Raw genomic sequence first — 15,807 nt, forward strand, 5'->3', positions numbered from 1 at the left:
CTACAACCAGACGTGGCTGCAGGACACACTACTCAGCGTGAGCTGCACTCACACAGACCTTGCAGACAGCTGTGAACACTGCTGCAAGGCAAAAGAAAGCTACAGTGGTGGATTATGTAGCCTGGGTAAAGCACACTATGATTGTGAAAATCACTATCTCTAACTGTCCCTCACAGTCTTGAACAGCAGCCTGTCCCTAACTGAATTCAGAGCAGAGTGAACCCGAAATGGCGGCGGCGGCTTTTATAGTGCATCATGACATCATTTCAGCAGCCAATCACAGCCATGCCATTAGTTAACATGCCTACATGCCTAACAGGATGTGCCCACACTTCTGAGGATTGTCATTGGCTGAATCAAATCAAACTGGCTCATAGCATAGCATTAGCATAGCATAGCATTATGGGAACTTCTGATTCCAGTATTCGATATGCTAAAAGTATCGGAACTCAGTATCAGAATTCAGATACAGTGAATATCGGCCGATACCCGATACTTGCGGTATCGGAATGCTCAACACTAGTCACGACTAGTACAGGATGAGAGAGGACCCTGCCTACGAGGGCTCACAATCTACAAGGAATGGGTGTGGATACAGTAGGTGAGGGTAGAGCTGGTCGTGCAGCGGTTAGGTGGATCAGTGGTTACTGCAGGTTGTAGGCTTGTCGGAAGAGGTAGGTCTTCAGGTTCTTTTTGAAGGTTTCCATGGTAGGTGAGAGTCTGATATGTTGTGGTAAAGAGTTCCAGAGTAGGCGGGATGCGCGGGGGAAGTCTTGTATGCGATTGTGGGAAGAGGAGATAAGAGGGGAGTATAGAAGGAGAGCTTGTGAGGATCGGAGGTTTCGTGTAGGTAAGTACCGGGAGACGAGGTCACAGATGTATGGAGGACTCAGGTTGTGGATGGCTTTGTATGTCATGGTTAGGGTTTTGAACTGGAGTCTTTGGGCAATTGGGAGCCAGTGCAGGAAATTGACAGAGGGGAGAGGCCAGGGAATAGCGGGGGTACTGGTGGATTAGTCGGGCAGCAGAGTTTAGAATAGATTGGAGGGGTGCAAGAGTGTTAGAGGGGAGGCCACAGAGCAGGACGTTGCAGTAGTCAAGGCGGGAGATGATGAGATGCTCTCATCCTAGAGAATCGGGTTGATAATGCAAATGACACTCTGATTAGAGTTTGATCCTATTCTCTAAGATGAGGAGAAGATGAAGAAAATTTTTTTTCCATTGATGTCATCCGAGTTCAATCGATTGTTTTCAAGGAACTCACTGACTTGCCATTGCATGGCCGAATGTGATCCAAATATCAGATCAAACTCGGTCATTCAGCAATTTTTTCCTCAATCTCTGTCCGAGGTAAAAATCAGACATGTGCACGGCCCAATAGACAAACATTGGTCTGAGTGTGATGTTTTGTCAGATCATACTTGAACCGAAAATACAATTCTTTGCCCCTGCCCTAAAAAGGAGCTTAATAGGTGATCGACCATTCTCTGACCCATACTTGGTCCAAGAGAAGTAAACTTTTTTTGCCCTTCTGGAGAAGTGTAAGGTTTTGTGGTTGCTGACCCAGCAGACTTAAAATAGAGACACAGCAGATTAAGGCTATAATCTCATGGGTGAAAAAAGTCGCTTTCTGGTCCATGGTTGAAGGTAGACCAAATGTGTATCTCACTCTACACACATCACCATTTATTTAAGGCCTTTGGGATCAAACGCTGGAAAAGAAACATATTTGTGTTTATATGAAAGACAATATTGCAATTGTTAACGCGGGCAGAGGGCATTTAAGAGCCATCATTGTGCTCTCATTAGAGGTTTATCACGGGTGTAGTTTATGGCTTCCTGTTGGGTGCATTTGCAAAATAATGGAAGCCTTGAGATCAGTTTGGACTGCACTCTGAAAGACACAAATGTTTTCTTTACAAATAAAAAAAGATCTTAGTCGCCTTAAAACGTTATAATTTGCACTTGACTCAGTTTCCAATGGGTTGTAGACCAAATACTGCATTATGTGGTTATTTTGGAAAGAGATTCCATGTCCTAAAATTACCCTCAAAACCTGAGGTCTTAAATCTGCTCTTGTCATGTTGAATTAAGATAGTTTCATACCCAGAAATGATGTTCAGGCACAGCTATTCCACTATTCAGTATTTCCACTCAAAATATAGATAATCTAGCACAGGGAACCAACTGCTGTGACCTCCATAGACTATTAGTAATTAACTGTCAGACCTTACAAAGAGAACACTCATGCATCATTGACAAACACCGACAGAAGAGGCCCCTGTGCAAGAACAATATATGGGGCCCTTTTTGCAGTCCAATAACTCATCACAATGTACAATTCCACCTGCTTTTGAAGTGGAAATGGACCCCCTTACCTCTTTGGCTGCCACTGTGCAGCTGAACAGGTTGCACCAATGATATGTCTGCCCTCTGCCATGAATCCTTCTACTTACATAAGAAAGAGAATATCCCAAAATATTTATGTAAAACATGAAATATTATGACATCCAATGTTAGACAGATAATAATCAAAGTTGGTGCAAGTCAACTTTCATGACCCAGTCTATTGGCCACGACAGTGAACTCTGACCACTGGGTAAGAGTCATGAGAACCACCTCTTACCTGAAGACTTTTTCTTTTGATTGGCCTGCCTGGTGTTACGTCATATGTCATATCATAATATCCAATGTTCGATTGATAGTGACTAGATTTGGTGAAAATCGGTTCAGGAAACTCAGTCCATCGGCTATGACAATTATCTCTGACCTCTTGATAGGAGCCATAAGAACCGTCCCTTATCAACTTTCAGTTACGCAGCCTGGCATGAGGTCATATGTGTGTGTCGTGATGATGGTTTACACCTGGCCGTTTAGCCAAAAGAAGAACTGTGGATGTTGTCAAGTTAGAGGCAGTTCTCATGGCTCCTGACAGCAGCCAGAACTTACTGTCTTGGTCAATGGACTTGGTCGTGTGAATTAATTCACACCAACTGTGAAAATAACCTGCTCTTTTACATGTTAGTCCAAATATATATAACCATATAGAGTTTCATAAAAAAAATGGGGGTACAATATGTGATTAATAAAAGTAACCACTTGTTACATTTGTATACAAGTATTGATTTATGCCTTAGTAGCCAATTGAATGGGGATTGGAATAATAAAAAGTTATTCTAATAAAACACTGTGCCATGGCCAATCTTCTTTTTCCAAAGTTGGACTGGAAATCAACTCTCAATTTAATTGCTTGTCTATTGTTGTTAGTTCTTATAAACCTAACATCTGTGGCTGATAGAGGTAGAAATGTGAGTGAAATTACATATGAATATGTTATAATGGCTATAAAATAAAAATGGTTACCATACTGAAAAGTTTATAAACTGTACGTAGTGTTGGAAATATGTCAAAAGGAAACTAAATTATATCAATTGACTTGTCTCTCATTCAAAAATGAGATGTATTGCATTTATAATATGTATCCACTCCAGGTATAATTCAACCACCAAGATAAGTGTCATGGTGGAAACTCGTATGCGTTCCTGTGGCTGGGCTACTCACTGCATTATCCTCATGTCTGGTCACCACGCTGATTCCATGCAGCACTTCCAAAGCTGCTGCATATCCCTGATGTCTCCACATAGCTATAGGGGGACACCTCCAGACCCTGCAGGAATTTAACCATGCTGTGTCCTGCAGGGTTTGGATTCCCCAGCCAATCACCAACCAGCAGGTGCTATATCAGGCAGTGCCACCCTCCACGCCTTGGCTGAGCTTAGGATCCAGTTTGCTGTTAGCATCTAGTTTCCTGTATTGGCTTATTCCTGTTTTATCTCATCTGTTATCGACCCAGCTTGCCTTCTCGCTTATCCTGATCTCTCTGTTCCTGACCTCAGCTACAAATTTGGAACCTGTGCTGTTTGCCCCGGCTTCGGACTGTTTGACTAGATTTCTATCTTGCCCACCTGTTAGCCCGGACTCGAAACTCTGACCCTGTCAGTCAGCTGCTGCAGTCATGGACTGCCCTGGAGTGGTACCTGGTGTCCACTGGCTGTCCAGCATATCTCACCATCAGAAGCCTTAGTGAAGATCTGATTATTACTTAGTCAAACCCCTCCAGGGTAAACCTGGCCAGTGGCACAGTGGGTTCAAACCCACCAGTGTTACAGAAAGCTCAGGCCATGTACCCACTGACAAGATGTGATCTAGAGATTTCAAGTCTCTTGTGCAAGTTCTATATGAGAGGCTTTGTGCGCAAAGCATCAAGACCAGCTAATGCAGGCGATTAATGTGATGGCAACCAAGCTGAAGGATTTGTCCACCTCTGTGTCAACCCTATCCTGCACCTCAAACACGACAGTCCCTTCTTCCTCAGCATTGCCATCAACTCCAGGGAAGTCACCTGGAGTTCCATTGTCTGGTGAAGCAGCTAAGCTTCAGCTGCCATTTCCGTCCAGTTTTGATGGCGACCTCAAAGAAAGCCATAGCTTCATAAATCAGTGCCAGATCCACTTTACTCTCCACGCTCATCTTTCTCCTGAGGACCAGACCAAGATTGCGTTGATAGTCTCTCTGCTGTCCATTGAAGGGCCACTCCTGGCAGAACCTATTTATTTTTATCACGCTGCCAGTCACCCTGCCGATCGGAACTCAGCATTCTGAAAAAGTTTCTTTCTACGTGGTACCTAAGTCTGAAAGTTCAATTGTACTATGGCCTCACATGGTTGCATCAATATCAACTGGTTTTGTGATTGGTCCACCAGCCAGGTGCTTCAAAGGGGATGATATTGTGCTACCTGCTGTCTTGCCAAGATTATGCCCAGGATTCCACCTTTGATTGCACAGACTTTGAGGAAAAAATTGGACATGTGCATGGTCCCATAGAATAACACTGGTCTAAATGCAAACCAACGTTTTGTTGGCTTGCACTTCGACCAAAAATACTGTTGTCTGCATGAGCACTTAGTCTAATTTAGTACTGCCACCAAATAGCATCTATGTATAGCCCTGCAGAGGGTAATGTATGTTTATAATTTTTTTTTGCCCTACTATATCTTCTAGTTTGATGGAGTTTTCTAGTTTCACAGTTCTGTATTTTGGGGGTTATAAGTCTTGATCATTTTTGATGCCCTGATTTAAGGAACTTGGTAAACAAGTATTTTGTGAACCAAAGACTGAGCGAAACTTGTACATGAAAAGATCAATCATTTATCATGGGATAGGACTAAGAGCATCTCTTGCTCTGGAAGACCTGTCTAGTCCTGAAGTGCCTAAGCAATCAATTTGTCTGAATGGGCAAAATGCAATTCTTCATTTTTTCCAGTTGTGGTGCTGCAGAGAAACTGAACTGATTTCCCTGCAGATTACAGATGATCACTGGGATCGTTCTCCAATTTCCAAATCGTTTCGACTATTCCAAAATTCTTTTTAAAAATAAGAATGGGATTGACAATAGAGAGACCATCTATTGACATCACTGCTGATGTTTTTCTCATGACACCTGTTTTTCTTTCCTTCCTTAAAATCGGACAAATAAGACCGATATCATTGTACATGCAAAGTTCTCAGGTGAGACACCAGATGGTAGGGTTTCAGGTTTACAAAGATAACTTATAGAAGCAGAATGTACTGAGGAAGCGAATCAAGAACTGGTATACAATTTGTTTTAGTAGCTTAAATTTAACGGGAAGGGAAAGACCGGGATTTAGAGAACCACGGGGTCAAGAGAGGATGTTTCTAAGAGTGTGATGAGTGTATATTTAATGTACGATGGGAAGGAGCCAATGGGCAACAGGGCCCGGAGGTGAGTTAAGGTCTTTGAATGCATTGGATTAACATGAAAGTTGATTGATCCATATCTATTTCATTGCAATCACTGTAGCATTCGAAAGCATGTTGGTATAAGTAACCATTTGGATTTTCTGTAATTTTCTCTTGAGATCATATGCTGCATTTTGAAAATGTTTTCGATATTTTGCGGCTACAGAGCTGACCACATTTACAGGGCAACCTATTTTACTATTCCCGGTAAAGGAAAAAAAAAATGGGGGGTCGGTGATGGAAACATTTTACAAGTAACACCTTGGAATGGCTTGCATAATTAGGGAGTTGGCATGTTGCTCATTAAAAAGTTTAGGAGTAATTCAATGCAGACGTTTTAAACACTATTCAAAACCAACTCTTAGTAAAGGACTTACTTGGTGCAATCATCACAGTTAATGGTGCCTGTTGTCTCCTTTATGGTCCTCTCAGATACAAAAGCTGGATATTCTGTATCACAGGGCTCCAAAGTCTGCTTTAGCCTTTGAGCTTAAAAAAGGAAATAAAAAGCACAAATAGAGAAGTATTAAGAATATTCGCTATTTATTCTGCCACCATGTGACTTTTTTCAGGTATTACAATGATACATTCTTATTCTCCATCTATACCTAAACAGCAACAGATGATGCTCCAGTTATCTTACAACTAAGAGCCCTTTTAAAGGGAAGAATTGAGAAAATGAATGTCTATCGCCAATATAAACAAGCTGTTAATGCCCAAAAGACATGGAAGTGTATGTTTTAATAATTGTATTTTTGACAAAGTTTGTCTTCTTTTACCATGTCTCTGGTAGTGATGGGCGAGCCCAAACAGTAAAGTTCGGGGTCCGTACAGAACACTTAGTATGCATGCATGGAGCCCGAACATGGATATCTCCAGGAAGTCTGTGTTACTGTTCGCGTTCAGAAGCCCGAACAATGGCATGAGCCAGCAACTCTGACCAGTGGTAAAAGTTTACCACTGCCACAGGTGTCAGCTGATGACAGTACTGCTCTCATCATCCTACACTTGCTCTCGCGGATAGCAAAAAGAGCAGGTGAGGCTGATAAGAGCATTTATCAGCCAGCACCTGTGCAATAAATATATATATTTTTTTTAAATGACGTGGGGTCTCTTCTATTTTTGGTAACCAGCCATGCAAAACCAACAGCTGCAGGCTGCAACCCCCGCTTTATGTTGGCTGGTTATCAAAAATAGAGGGGTCTCAATGCCATATTTATTAATTATTTAAATAAATAATTTAAAAAATGGAACGGTATCCCCCCATTTTTGACAACCAGACAAGCTAAAGCAGACAGCTGAAAACTGGTACTCTCAGACTGGGAAGGGGCAATGAATATTGGTCCTCCCCAGCCTAAAAATAGCTGCTAACAGTCGCCCCAAGAAAAGCACATCAATTAAAGCCCAGGGGTTAATAATGGAGAGGCAGCTATAAGATGCCCCATTACTAACCCCATAGCCAAATTGTAAAAATTATCCAGGCAGTATAAAGTCCTTTAACTGAAAGAAATACACAGACTCCTTTATTTTAAATAAAAAACTCCCCAACCAACCAAAAAAGCAAAACTATACTCACCTTTCCGCCGATAATCCATTAATGCCCGTGTCCCACTGTAAAAGGCAAAATATAATAAAGCACTATATTTCTCACCTATCTGATTATAATCCATTAATGGCGATGTCCCACAATGATCGGGATGATTTTGAGAGCGGTCACATCAGTGATGTGAACGCTCTCCACGCTAGCCGGAACACACTAAGGCAGGAGAGTGATTACGCTTCTGCAGTGTGTAGCACTGACGTGAAAAAGGTCACCAGAGTTCATAGCTGATGAACCCTGGTCACCTCACTGATGTCGCCGCTTATTACTCCGTGAGAATGTTCTCACGATGGTAGTGGTGACGTCAGTGAGGGCTCAACAGATATGAACTCCGGTGACCTTTCTCACGTCAGCGCTACACACTGCAGGAGCGTAATCACGCTCCTGTCTCTGTGTGTCCTGGCTGACTTGCTGAGTGGTTGCACCATGCCAGCGCTCAACAAACCACCAAGATGTAGCAGAGCTGGACTTCTTCATGGGACAGATATAGATTATCTTCTTAGCGAATAGGTGAGGAATATGGTGGTTTATTATTTTTTATTTTACATTAATAAATGGGTAAAAGAGAATGGGGAATTTTATTTCAAATAAAGGACTTTATTCTTGCAGTGTCATTATTACAATCTTACTATAGGGTTAATAATGGAGGTGTCTTTTAGACGCCTCTCCATTACTAACCTGTGGGGTTGATGTCAGCTTACATTACAAAACTTACATCAAACCCACAAATGTTACTCATACTTTTCTATCTTGCTGAAAATTATTTTTGCAATGTGCACTGACAGTGCACTCTCTTGCCGACTCGTTACGTCTGTTCAGAGCCAGCGAGTAAGCGCACTGTCACTTTTGGAATTGGCAATGCAAGCTCAGTTAGGCAGGGACTAGCCCAGCCATTGAAATGAAGGTCACTGATGATGCTTAATTTCAGGGAGGGGGCAGAGACTATAACAGTGACTGCAGCTTCTCCACCCGGATGATGACTCGTTTCACTAACCCAGTGAGTTCTCAAATGAAGCGTCATAAAAAACTTGTAAAAAAACATAGAGCAGTTAGATAGAGTAGTGAGGGAAGAATATTGACTTTTTAAGTTACCCATATTAGAAAAGAGATTAGATTATGATGACACTGAGTAGATATGCATTTAGGAGTAAAATAAATTTTAGTTGTCAATGTCACAGACTGCTAGCATAGTAAAGTGTCAGGTTACACCTCCTATTATACTCTATGGAGAGGGAAGGGGAAGTTGTAGTGAGGAATACTCAGCACAGTGAGAGATCAAGCAGACACAGGAAGATCATGCTGTAATTTCTAGCAAATTTATTTCACCCTGGAGGTGGATTCACAGGCACACAGCTCAGTACTGATGCATAATGTCTTTCGTGCTGCTGATTATTCTATGTTCTACATTGAGAAAGAATAGCGGCATCTCTCTGTGCGTGCCGTGTACGGGAGACATCATAGCAGCTAGTTTCCACTCACTATTTCAGTGAAAATTAGAGAGAGCGTGCAGGGTGGAAAAAATGGTGAAAAATGCATGTAATAGCCAGGTATAGTTTTAGTCCTCATGCACACAAAGGACAGTCTATTGTGAAAGGACACCTGAAATGACAGATACACTTTAAGGAGGAATAAGGTCAACCCCAATAGTTATCGAAAACAAGACAGTTGACAACAAATATATATGATATGGTCAAATTGCTAAACGTTGACCCATTACACCAACGGATGGTGGATGATGTCTAGGGGCATCGTATCTGTCTACATATCATCTTTCTTATAAAAAGGCCATCAAATGTGTTTGTTTGTAACCAGTGTCCAAGACTTCTCATCTGGATATTTCTACATAAAAAAGATCAGGAACTGTAAGTGGAGAATGGAAAACAATGGATAATTCAAGAGACAAGATGTTGCAGGGAAAATGTCCAATTCCCCTTGTTTCCTACACTGCAGCCAAGTTCCTTGCTGTTTTAAACCTACTCTACATGACAGAGGCCAAGTTCGCAACTTCTTACTGATTAAAATAAAGAACAAAATTAGTGTTAAAGAGTTTCTTGGGACAGACTGCAGCCATGGATACAGAATCACATACTGTAGGTTGCCCATTCAATGGACTAAGTCATATTGCTGGGAAAAGGACCTGTCTGTAATATTTTGCTTCCACGTAACCCAGTATTTATTCATTTTGTCTTTTGGTCACATGACTTTATGGTACCTCTATAAACCTATAGAGATCAAGAAAATTCTTCATTTCTGTAACGGAAAGCAAAAGGTGAACAGAGACTTACTTGTGAGATACAATAAAATGAAGTGGACCAACCTGGCGTCTTCTGCGTAAAGTCAAGCAAAGCGAAGGGAGCTGAAGGAGTATGCCAAATCTCACGCTTAGTAAGGGTTGCTTAAGGCAGCATACTAAGTAGTATCTTCTGATTATTACATTTTACCTTTTTTTTATATAATAGAATTTAACGATGAGTAAGGTTGGGGATATTTTATAGGAGAGGTGAAAACTTATCGATGACTGAGACTTCCACCCATCTCGAGAACTCGCCTCTCTCCAGCTGTCCTATTGAGAATCAATGGAGTGAAAGTGTGCATATTTGGCCTCCACTCCATTCAGATGGGGTTCTCCAAAGACCTTTTCTTGGGATTGGTAGAGATCCTAGAGTTCAGATCTGCAGTGATCAATAAATTATACTCCATTCTATCAATTAAAAAATCTGTCCACGTTTGCCATAAGATACTGTTGTACCAAGGGGTGTACCTAGACATCCTGGGACACACATAGCAAAGCTGAGAACTGGAGATTCTCCAATGGCACTTGGCTACCATGAGAACGATACATTGGGTTCCTGTAATCGTGTGTCAAGGACCAAACTGGGAGTGACAGAGGTGATTTATTTCCTCTATTTAACTACTTAAATGCCGTGATCGCTGTGCACCACAGCATCCAAAGAGTTAAACTGCTGCAATCAGAGCTAGCTCCAATTGCAGTGTATATAGCGGGGTCCACTCCACACATCTCTTTCTAATGCACATATATGGCAGATGTCTGGAGAATTGGGCTGGGAAGATGCCAGTTAGAAAGCTAAGCCCCTTGTGCATATACTATTGGTTAAAGGGGTTATCCAGGACTTTAACATTGATAGCATATCCTTAGGATAGGTTAGGTCATCAATGTCTGATCAGTGGGGGTGCTACACCCGGTATCCCCGCCGATCAGAGATTTCCAATGTTGGTGGCAGCCAGGACTGCTTTGTTACGGAGCTGCACAGCACAGTTCCATGGACTGTATAGTGGCCATGGCCAGGTACTGCACATCCTCCCCCTATTCAAATCAATGGGGGTGGATGTGCAGTACCCAACTGCGGCCACTTTTCCATCAATATGTCGCCGACAACACCGGGAATAGCTGATCGGCAGTGATGCCGGGTGTCACACCCCCACCAATCAGACACAGATGACCAATCCTAAGGATAGACCATCAATGTTAAAGTCCTGGACCACCCCTTTAAAAGAATAAGTAGATCTTGGTACATGTGAGAATAATCTCTCTATTGCGCATAGACGTGATTTAATGTTTCACAAAAAAGAAGTAGAGATCAAATCTAAATGTTACTGTAAGTTCAAAGGGACAATAATGACCATCTAAATAAGTTCCTTTAAAAACTCCTCCGAAAATTAGAATGATCAGCAGAGCAAGCTTTATGGTGTGTGCTGCAGGGGGGCATTCTTTTATAAATGAGTTTAATAGTTGGCTCCAAACTGTTTTTCTTTTCTTGGAAATACATATGATGTAAATGCGGTTTCAGCATTAGATGCGCTCTATTTTCATTCGTCTGCGTAATTTGATGAAAATCTCTAATCTTTTCTAGAAAAATTGTATGCGAGAATGTGTAGCGAAGCAGACATTTTTAAAACTTTTGAAATCAACTTTAAGAATACCTGTGTCACCACCGTGAGTAGACCGGCGAAAGGGTTAGTAAGGGATGAATTCCAGTTGCTAAGTCAAGCTAACAAATCGGGAGAAAGTATTACCAATTTGTTATAAAAAATAATGATCATCACGATGGAAGTATTGTCAATAATGGCCATTGTACAACAATCAGCCTCGGGGCTTATATGGACTGGTGTCTATCGGGTGAAACATGGAAGAGGGACAAGGACCTGATTTACAGTGATAGAAATGAACCGCTAGAGCAAAGGCCAATATACTCACGGTAAAAGGATTTTCCAGGAATTTTAAGTTGATACTAAATTTTTTGGTTATTCCACCAATAGAAAATCTATGTTCAGTTTTTCGGTTCCCTGAGAATCAAATGATTGAAGAGACCATGATCGGCCACTGGCACCACGTTTCCTTAGGAAAACACTTCTCTTTATCGATCACCAGGCAAAGCTCTGCACATTTGTTGTTGCTGTCCTTAGTTTTTAAAGCTTAGTATCATTGTAGTGAATAGGATTGAGAAACCCATTCTGAAAATAGTTCATTTCCGTCATAAAGACAATGGAGGTTAGTTTCATCCAACTAATTACTTAAAAAACAGACCAATCTCAGCTATGGTCTTTTTTTTGTTGTTGCACCCTGTTCTTAAGCTGAGTGGTAATCTGTCAGCAGGTCATAGAGAATTGAATAAAATGATACTTATACCGATATCTTATTCCAGAGAAATACAAACTTTTCTTATATGTAATTGAACTATTAAGATGTATGGGAAGGACATAGATCTTCCTGAGAATCTGTCTCCAGTGCTTATCTGAAATTTAAGGACTAGGAGGTGTTACCAGTGTGAGACATGAAGATCAGAAGAGCAAACTGTCAGTCATTACATTTATCATGCTGGTAATGGCCCCTTATATTTAAAATAAGCTCTGGAGGCAGATACTTGGGGAGATCTATGTCCAGCCCATAAATCTTAGCAATTAATTTACATATTGAGAAAAACATGAATTTCTCTGGAATAAGATTTTGGATCGCAGATATCAAGGTATCATTTCATTCAAGTTTCATGACCAACATCCACAAATAGATGGCTTAGGAGGGTTGATCCTTCTGGCAGATTCCCTTTAAGCTCTTTTACAGTTCTCTTTAAGCTTACTGTATTACAATACACAAATATCAGAATATTACCTTTCACAGAATGGCCTGAGTTCCACCAACTGCATAGATTAAATTCCACCAGGAATCTGTGGAGGTAAGAGAATATAATCATAAGTTTGTAGGATCAGTTTCAAATATTGTCTAGCTGCAAGTACTGTATGTATGATGCTCAGTTGGATAACTGCACCTATAACTAAGCCTATCAACGGTGTGATATTGTGGGTATTGTCTTGGAAATTTCAGACATCTATACAATTATCATCTTCTGTCATAGCAGAATATGATTATGGGTAGAAGTCCACTTTAAAGACTTAAAACCTACTTTGGGAAAATGCCTACCTCAATAAACAGACACATATTCCAAATTTTGACAGTAGAGTCACCTTTTAGAGCGTGTGGGGATTGGATGATACTGGGTCAGTTGGTGTGCTTTCCTGAGACCCATAAGTGGTCCTGTTAGGTGTCTCCTAGCAAGGTAAACAACAGCTATAGATTCCACTTTAGGACAATGGGCTGAGAGCAGATTCCAGATCTTTAGTGGATCATTGGGATTTGGAGGTGATGTTTTCAGGCTGTTGTAGTGATGTTGTAAAGTCAGTCCTGGTTGGTTTGCTGATTTTGTGAGAGATATCATCCAGGATTGGACCCAATGTAATTTGGATTGAAAAAGACTCTCTGGAAAGCTTAACTGGGCCTTGTAAGAACTGTGTAGGATTTCAAGGTGGGAAGGGCTGGTGGCATATAATGTCCTATGGTTCGGAAACGCTAGTGGGAAGAATGGGCTGGTAGGACGGATTGACTTTAGGGGCTATCAAGGATAGAGGCAGGTGGGTAGATGCCAATTCTACTCCTGAGTAAATGCGTTGGGGTACTACAAGTGTTGCTATATGTGTATTTTGCAAACTTAATTTACATTATGTAAAATAGGGACAGTTTGTGTGAAATTAACTCACACTCATGGCCTCTGTGATGTTAACTTTGGCGTTAATAAAGAGGATCTAGCGTGTGAAAGTTCTTCTTTATGAAGTTCTAGAGTGCTCACGTGTCCTCATTACTAGGGGTGACCAGAAATGGTAAAATGTAACTGAGTCACCTGGGTTTTTTGACAACTATTGACCTTAAAAGGGTTGTACATTGAAAACAAGAAGATAGTTGATCGGTAAGGGTAGTATCACTCGGACTGATCAGTAAAATTGGGAATTTTTAGACTGGAGAAACAGTGCATAAGTGCGATCTCAGCTGTACTCATTTCTTACTGAATTGCCGAGACCTACACTCAGCTTTTCCTGCCAGCCTCATAAAGAATGAATGGTCGGACATTCAGCCTCCATTTTGTAACAGGGATAAATGTTCCCATTGGTGTCAATTGCTCCCACCATGTGTGAATTACTCCGACAAAGCATGCTGTGGTATTAGGTGAGAACAGTGCCTTGGTGAACTGTAACTACCAAGTGTATTATGTGATTTTTAATGGGGGACTCACTACTAGAGTTGAGAGAATTTGTTCGAATTCGGTTTCGAATACGATCGGCACCGAATATTGTTTTTGCAATATTCGTCGAACACAGCCAAATGTCATTAAAGTCAATGAGAGTAAAAATTACCGAATATGTTCGGAGCCGATCATAAACCATACGTTCGTCACGAATAGGGTACCTATATGGCACGAATATGGCAAATTCAGGTTCGGCAACCGAATCCAAACAAATTCGCCCAACTCTACTCTCTACTACCCTATTACATCCTGCCTTTGGATGTCATTAGTTCCTGGGACTTTGTATTTAATTGTTAATGACGACTACTATCAAAGTCCAGTGTTTTCTCCAACGTCTGGAAACACTTGGACGTTCTATTCTGCTATCAATTTTTCATCAGTCCAAGTATGCTTAAGTCATGTATATATTTGAAGATGATATCAAAAGAAAAATCCGTAGTCTTGATTGTTATCTCAAAAGTAAAGTATTCCGAATAAAAGACTTGTGCGATACATTTGTACTATTGACAACAGGAAAATTGTATGCCTGTCCGACAGCACAAAGCCTACGTCTCACCGACACCTGACAGCTCGTCTTGAGCCTGACATGAGCATCTAAGAAACTATTTCACAGAACATGAACTCACAAAGAAACAGAATGAATCATCTAGATGGTTTGATGTATTGGCGGAAGCCCACCCAGGCAGCATGCAACCATTACCTACCACAAGACTGTAACCACAATCAGCGCATTTCCTAGTATCTGTCCACATTCAGAAGACTACACTAGACTTAAAATGTGTGTGGTAAGTACATGCTCCTGACTGTTTGCTAATTTGTGTGATGCAATAAACATTCTTAGAGCGTGCAGGGCCGACGCGCCTTGTAATGACGGAAATAGACTTACAGGATAAGCTCTGTCATTATCCATTTTACAGCAGCAAACAAGGCATGATAGGGCTGGAAAAGAGCAGATATGTAATGATGTGGAGGAAAGGTCTTTCATCTTTACGCAAGAAAAATGTACAATTACAAAGCTTTCACCTACACAGAGCGGGCGCACACATTTCGTGGCATGAGACGTAGCAAAAAAAAAAAAATGGCGTCAGGGAAGAATCAGTGCCAAAAGCAGTGATCGGCAACATGGATCCAATTCCAACTGCCCAGTTACGTTGGACTAGACGGGCATTTTTTTTTTGAGTATTGGGCTTCAGGTGTCAACAACAAGTTACTTTACCTTGATCTTGATGTACCTATCTATGTAAAATTTTGCCCCAAAAGAGGGAAAATCAAGGTAAACGTTGGTCTTATTAAAATGACCATAATAAGATAGGTCTATGCCGGTATAAACGAATGAGGACTTTTTACGATTCTGAAGCCTTACATAGGTTGCACATGGTGGGTCCGAAAATGACCCTATGGGATCATTCAGACAAGTGAATTATTTATACGTGTGTTGACCTTGACCGCACACATAAAGCACAAGGACACACTATAGCCAATGTGGCCGCACACATGGTCAATTTCCAACATGGACCAATGGTCTGTGTAGAAAAAAATTATAGCATGCACTACTCTGGTCCAATTTATGAACCAATTTAGCCCATGTAAGTAGCAGGCAGCTTCTGTTTACAGGGAATTCTGTCATGTCTTCAATTTCTGGACCTAACTTGCCCGATTTTTAGCATGGACATCTGAATGGGGATAAGGGAAAGAGTTGTCCACACAATTCTCGTCACATAGGTAGAGTGGAAATTTAAACAGAAGAAGCAATGTTGTGTATAACATGACTAGGGGCTACATACCATAAGATAA

General features: G+C 41.2%; 2 protein-coding genes across 2 annotated transcripts in view; one reads left to right on the forward strand and one right to left on the reverse strand.

Moving 5' to 3' along the window:
- The window catches only part of LRTM1 (leucine rich repeats and transmembrane domains 1), a 255,931-nt gene that overhangs the window by 62,122 nt on the left and 178,002 nt on the right, over positions 1 to 15,807 (forward strand). The window lies entirely within an intron of this gene.
- Positions 1 to 15,807, reverse strand: part of CACNA2D3 (calcium voltage-gated channel auxiliary subunit alpha2delta 3) — a 1,008,555-nt gene that overhangs the window by 57,824 nt on the left and 934,924 nt on the right. Inside the window, exons 31-33 of the mRNA XM_073574154.1 lie at positions 14,900 to 14,952; positions 12,549 to 12,604; positions 6,198 to 6,309 (exon numbers count right to left, since the gene is read on the reverse strand). Of these exons, the coding sequence (XP_073430255.1) occupies positions 6,198 to 6,309; positions 12,549 to 12,604; positions 14,900 to 14,952 (221 nt within the window). The remainder of the gene's footprint in view (positions 1 to 6,197; positions 6,310 to 12,548; positions 12,605 to 14,899; positions 14,953 to 15,807) is intronic.

Source organism: Dendrobates tinctorius, unplaced genomic scaffold (genome assembly GCF_039654945.1).
Source record: "Dendrobates tinctorius isolate UK_male_01 unplaced genomic scaffold, ASM3965494v1 ptg000038l, whole genome shotgun sequence".
Classification (NCBI taxonomy): domain Eukaryota; kingdom Metazoa; phylum Chordata; class Amphibia; order Anura; family Dendrobatidae; genus Dendrobates; species Dendrobates tinctorius.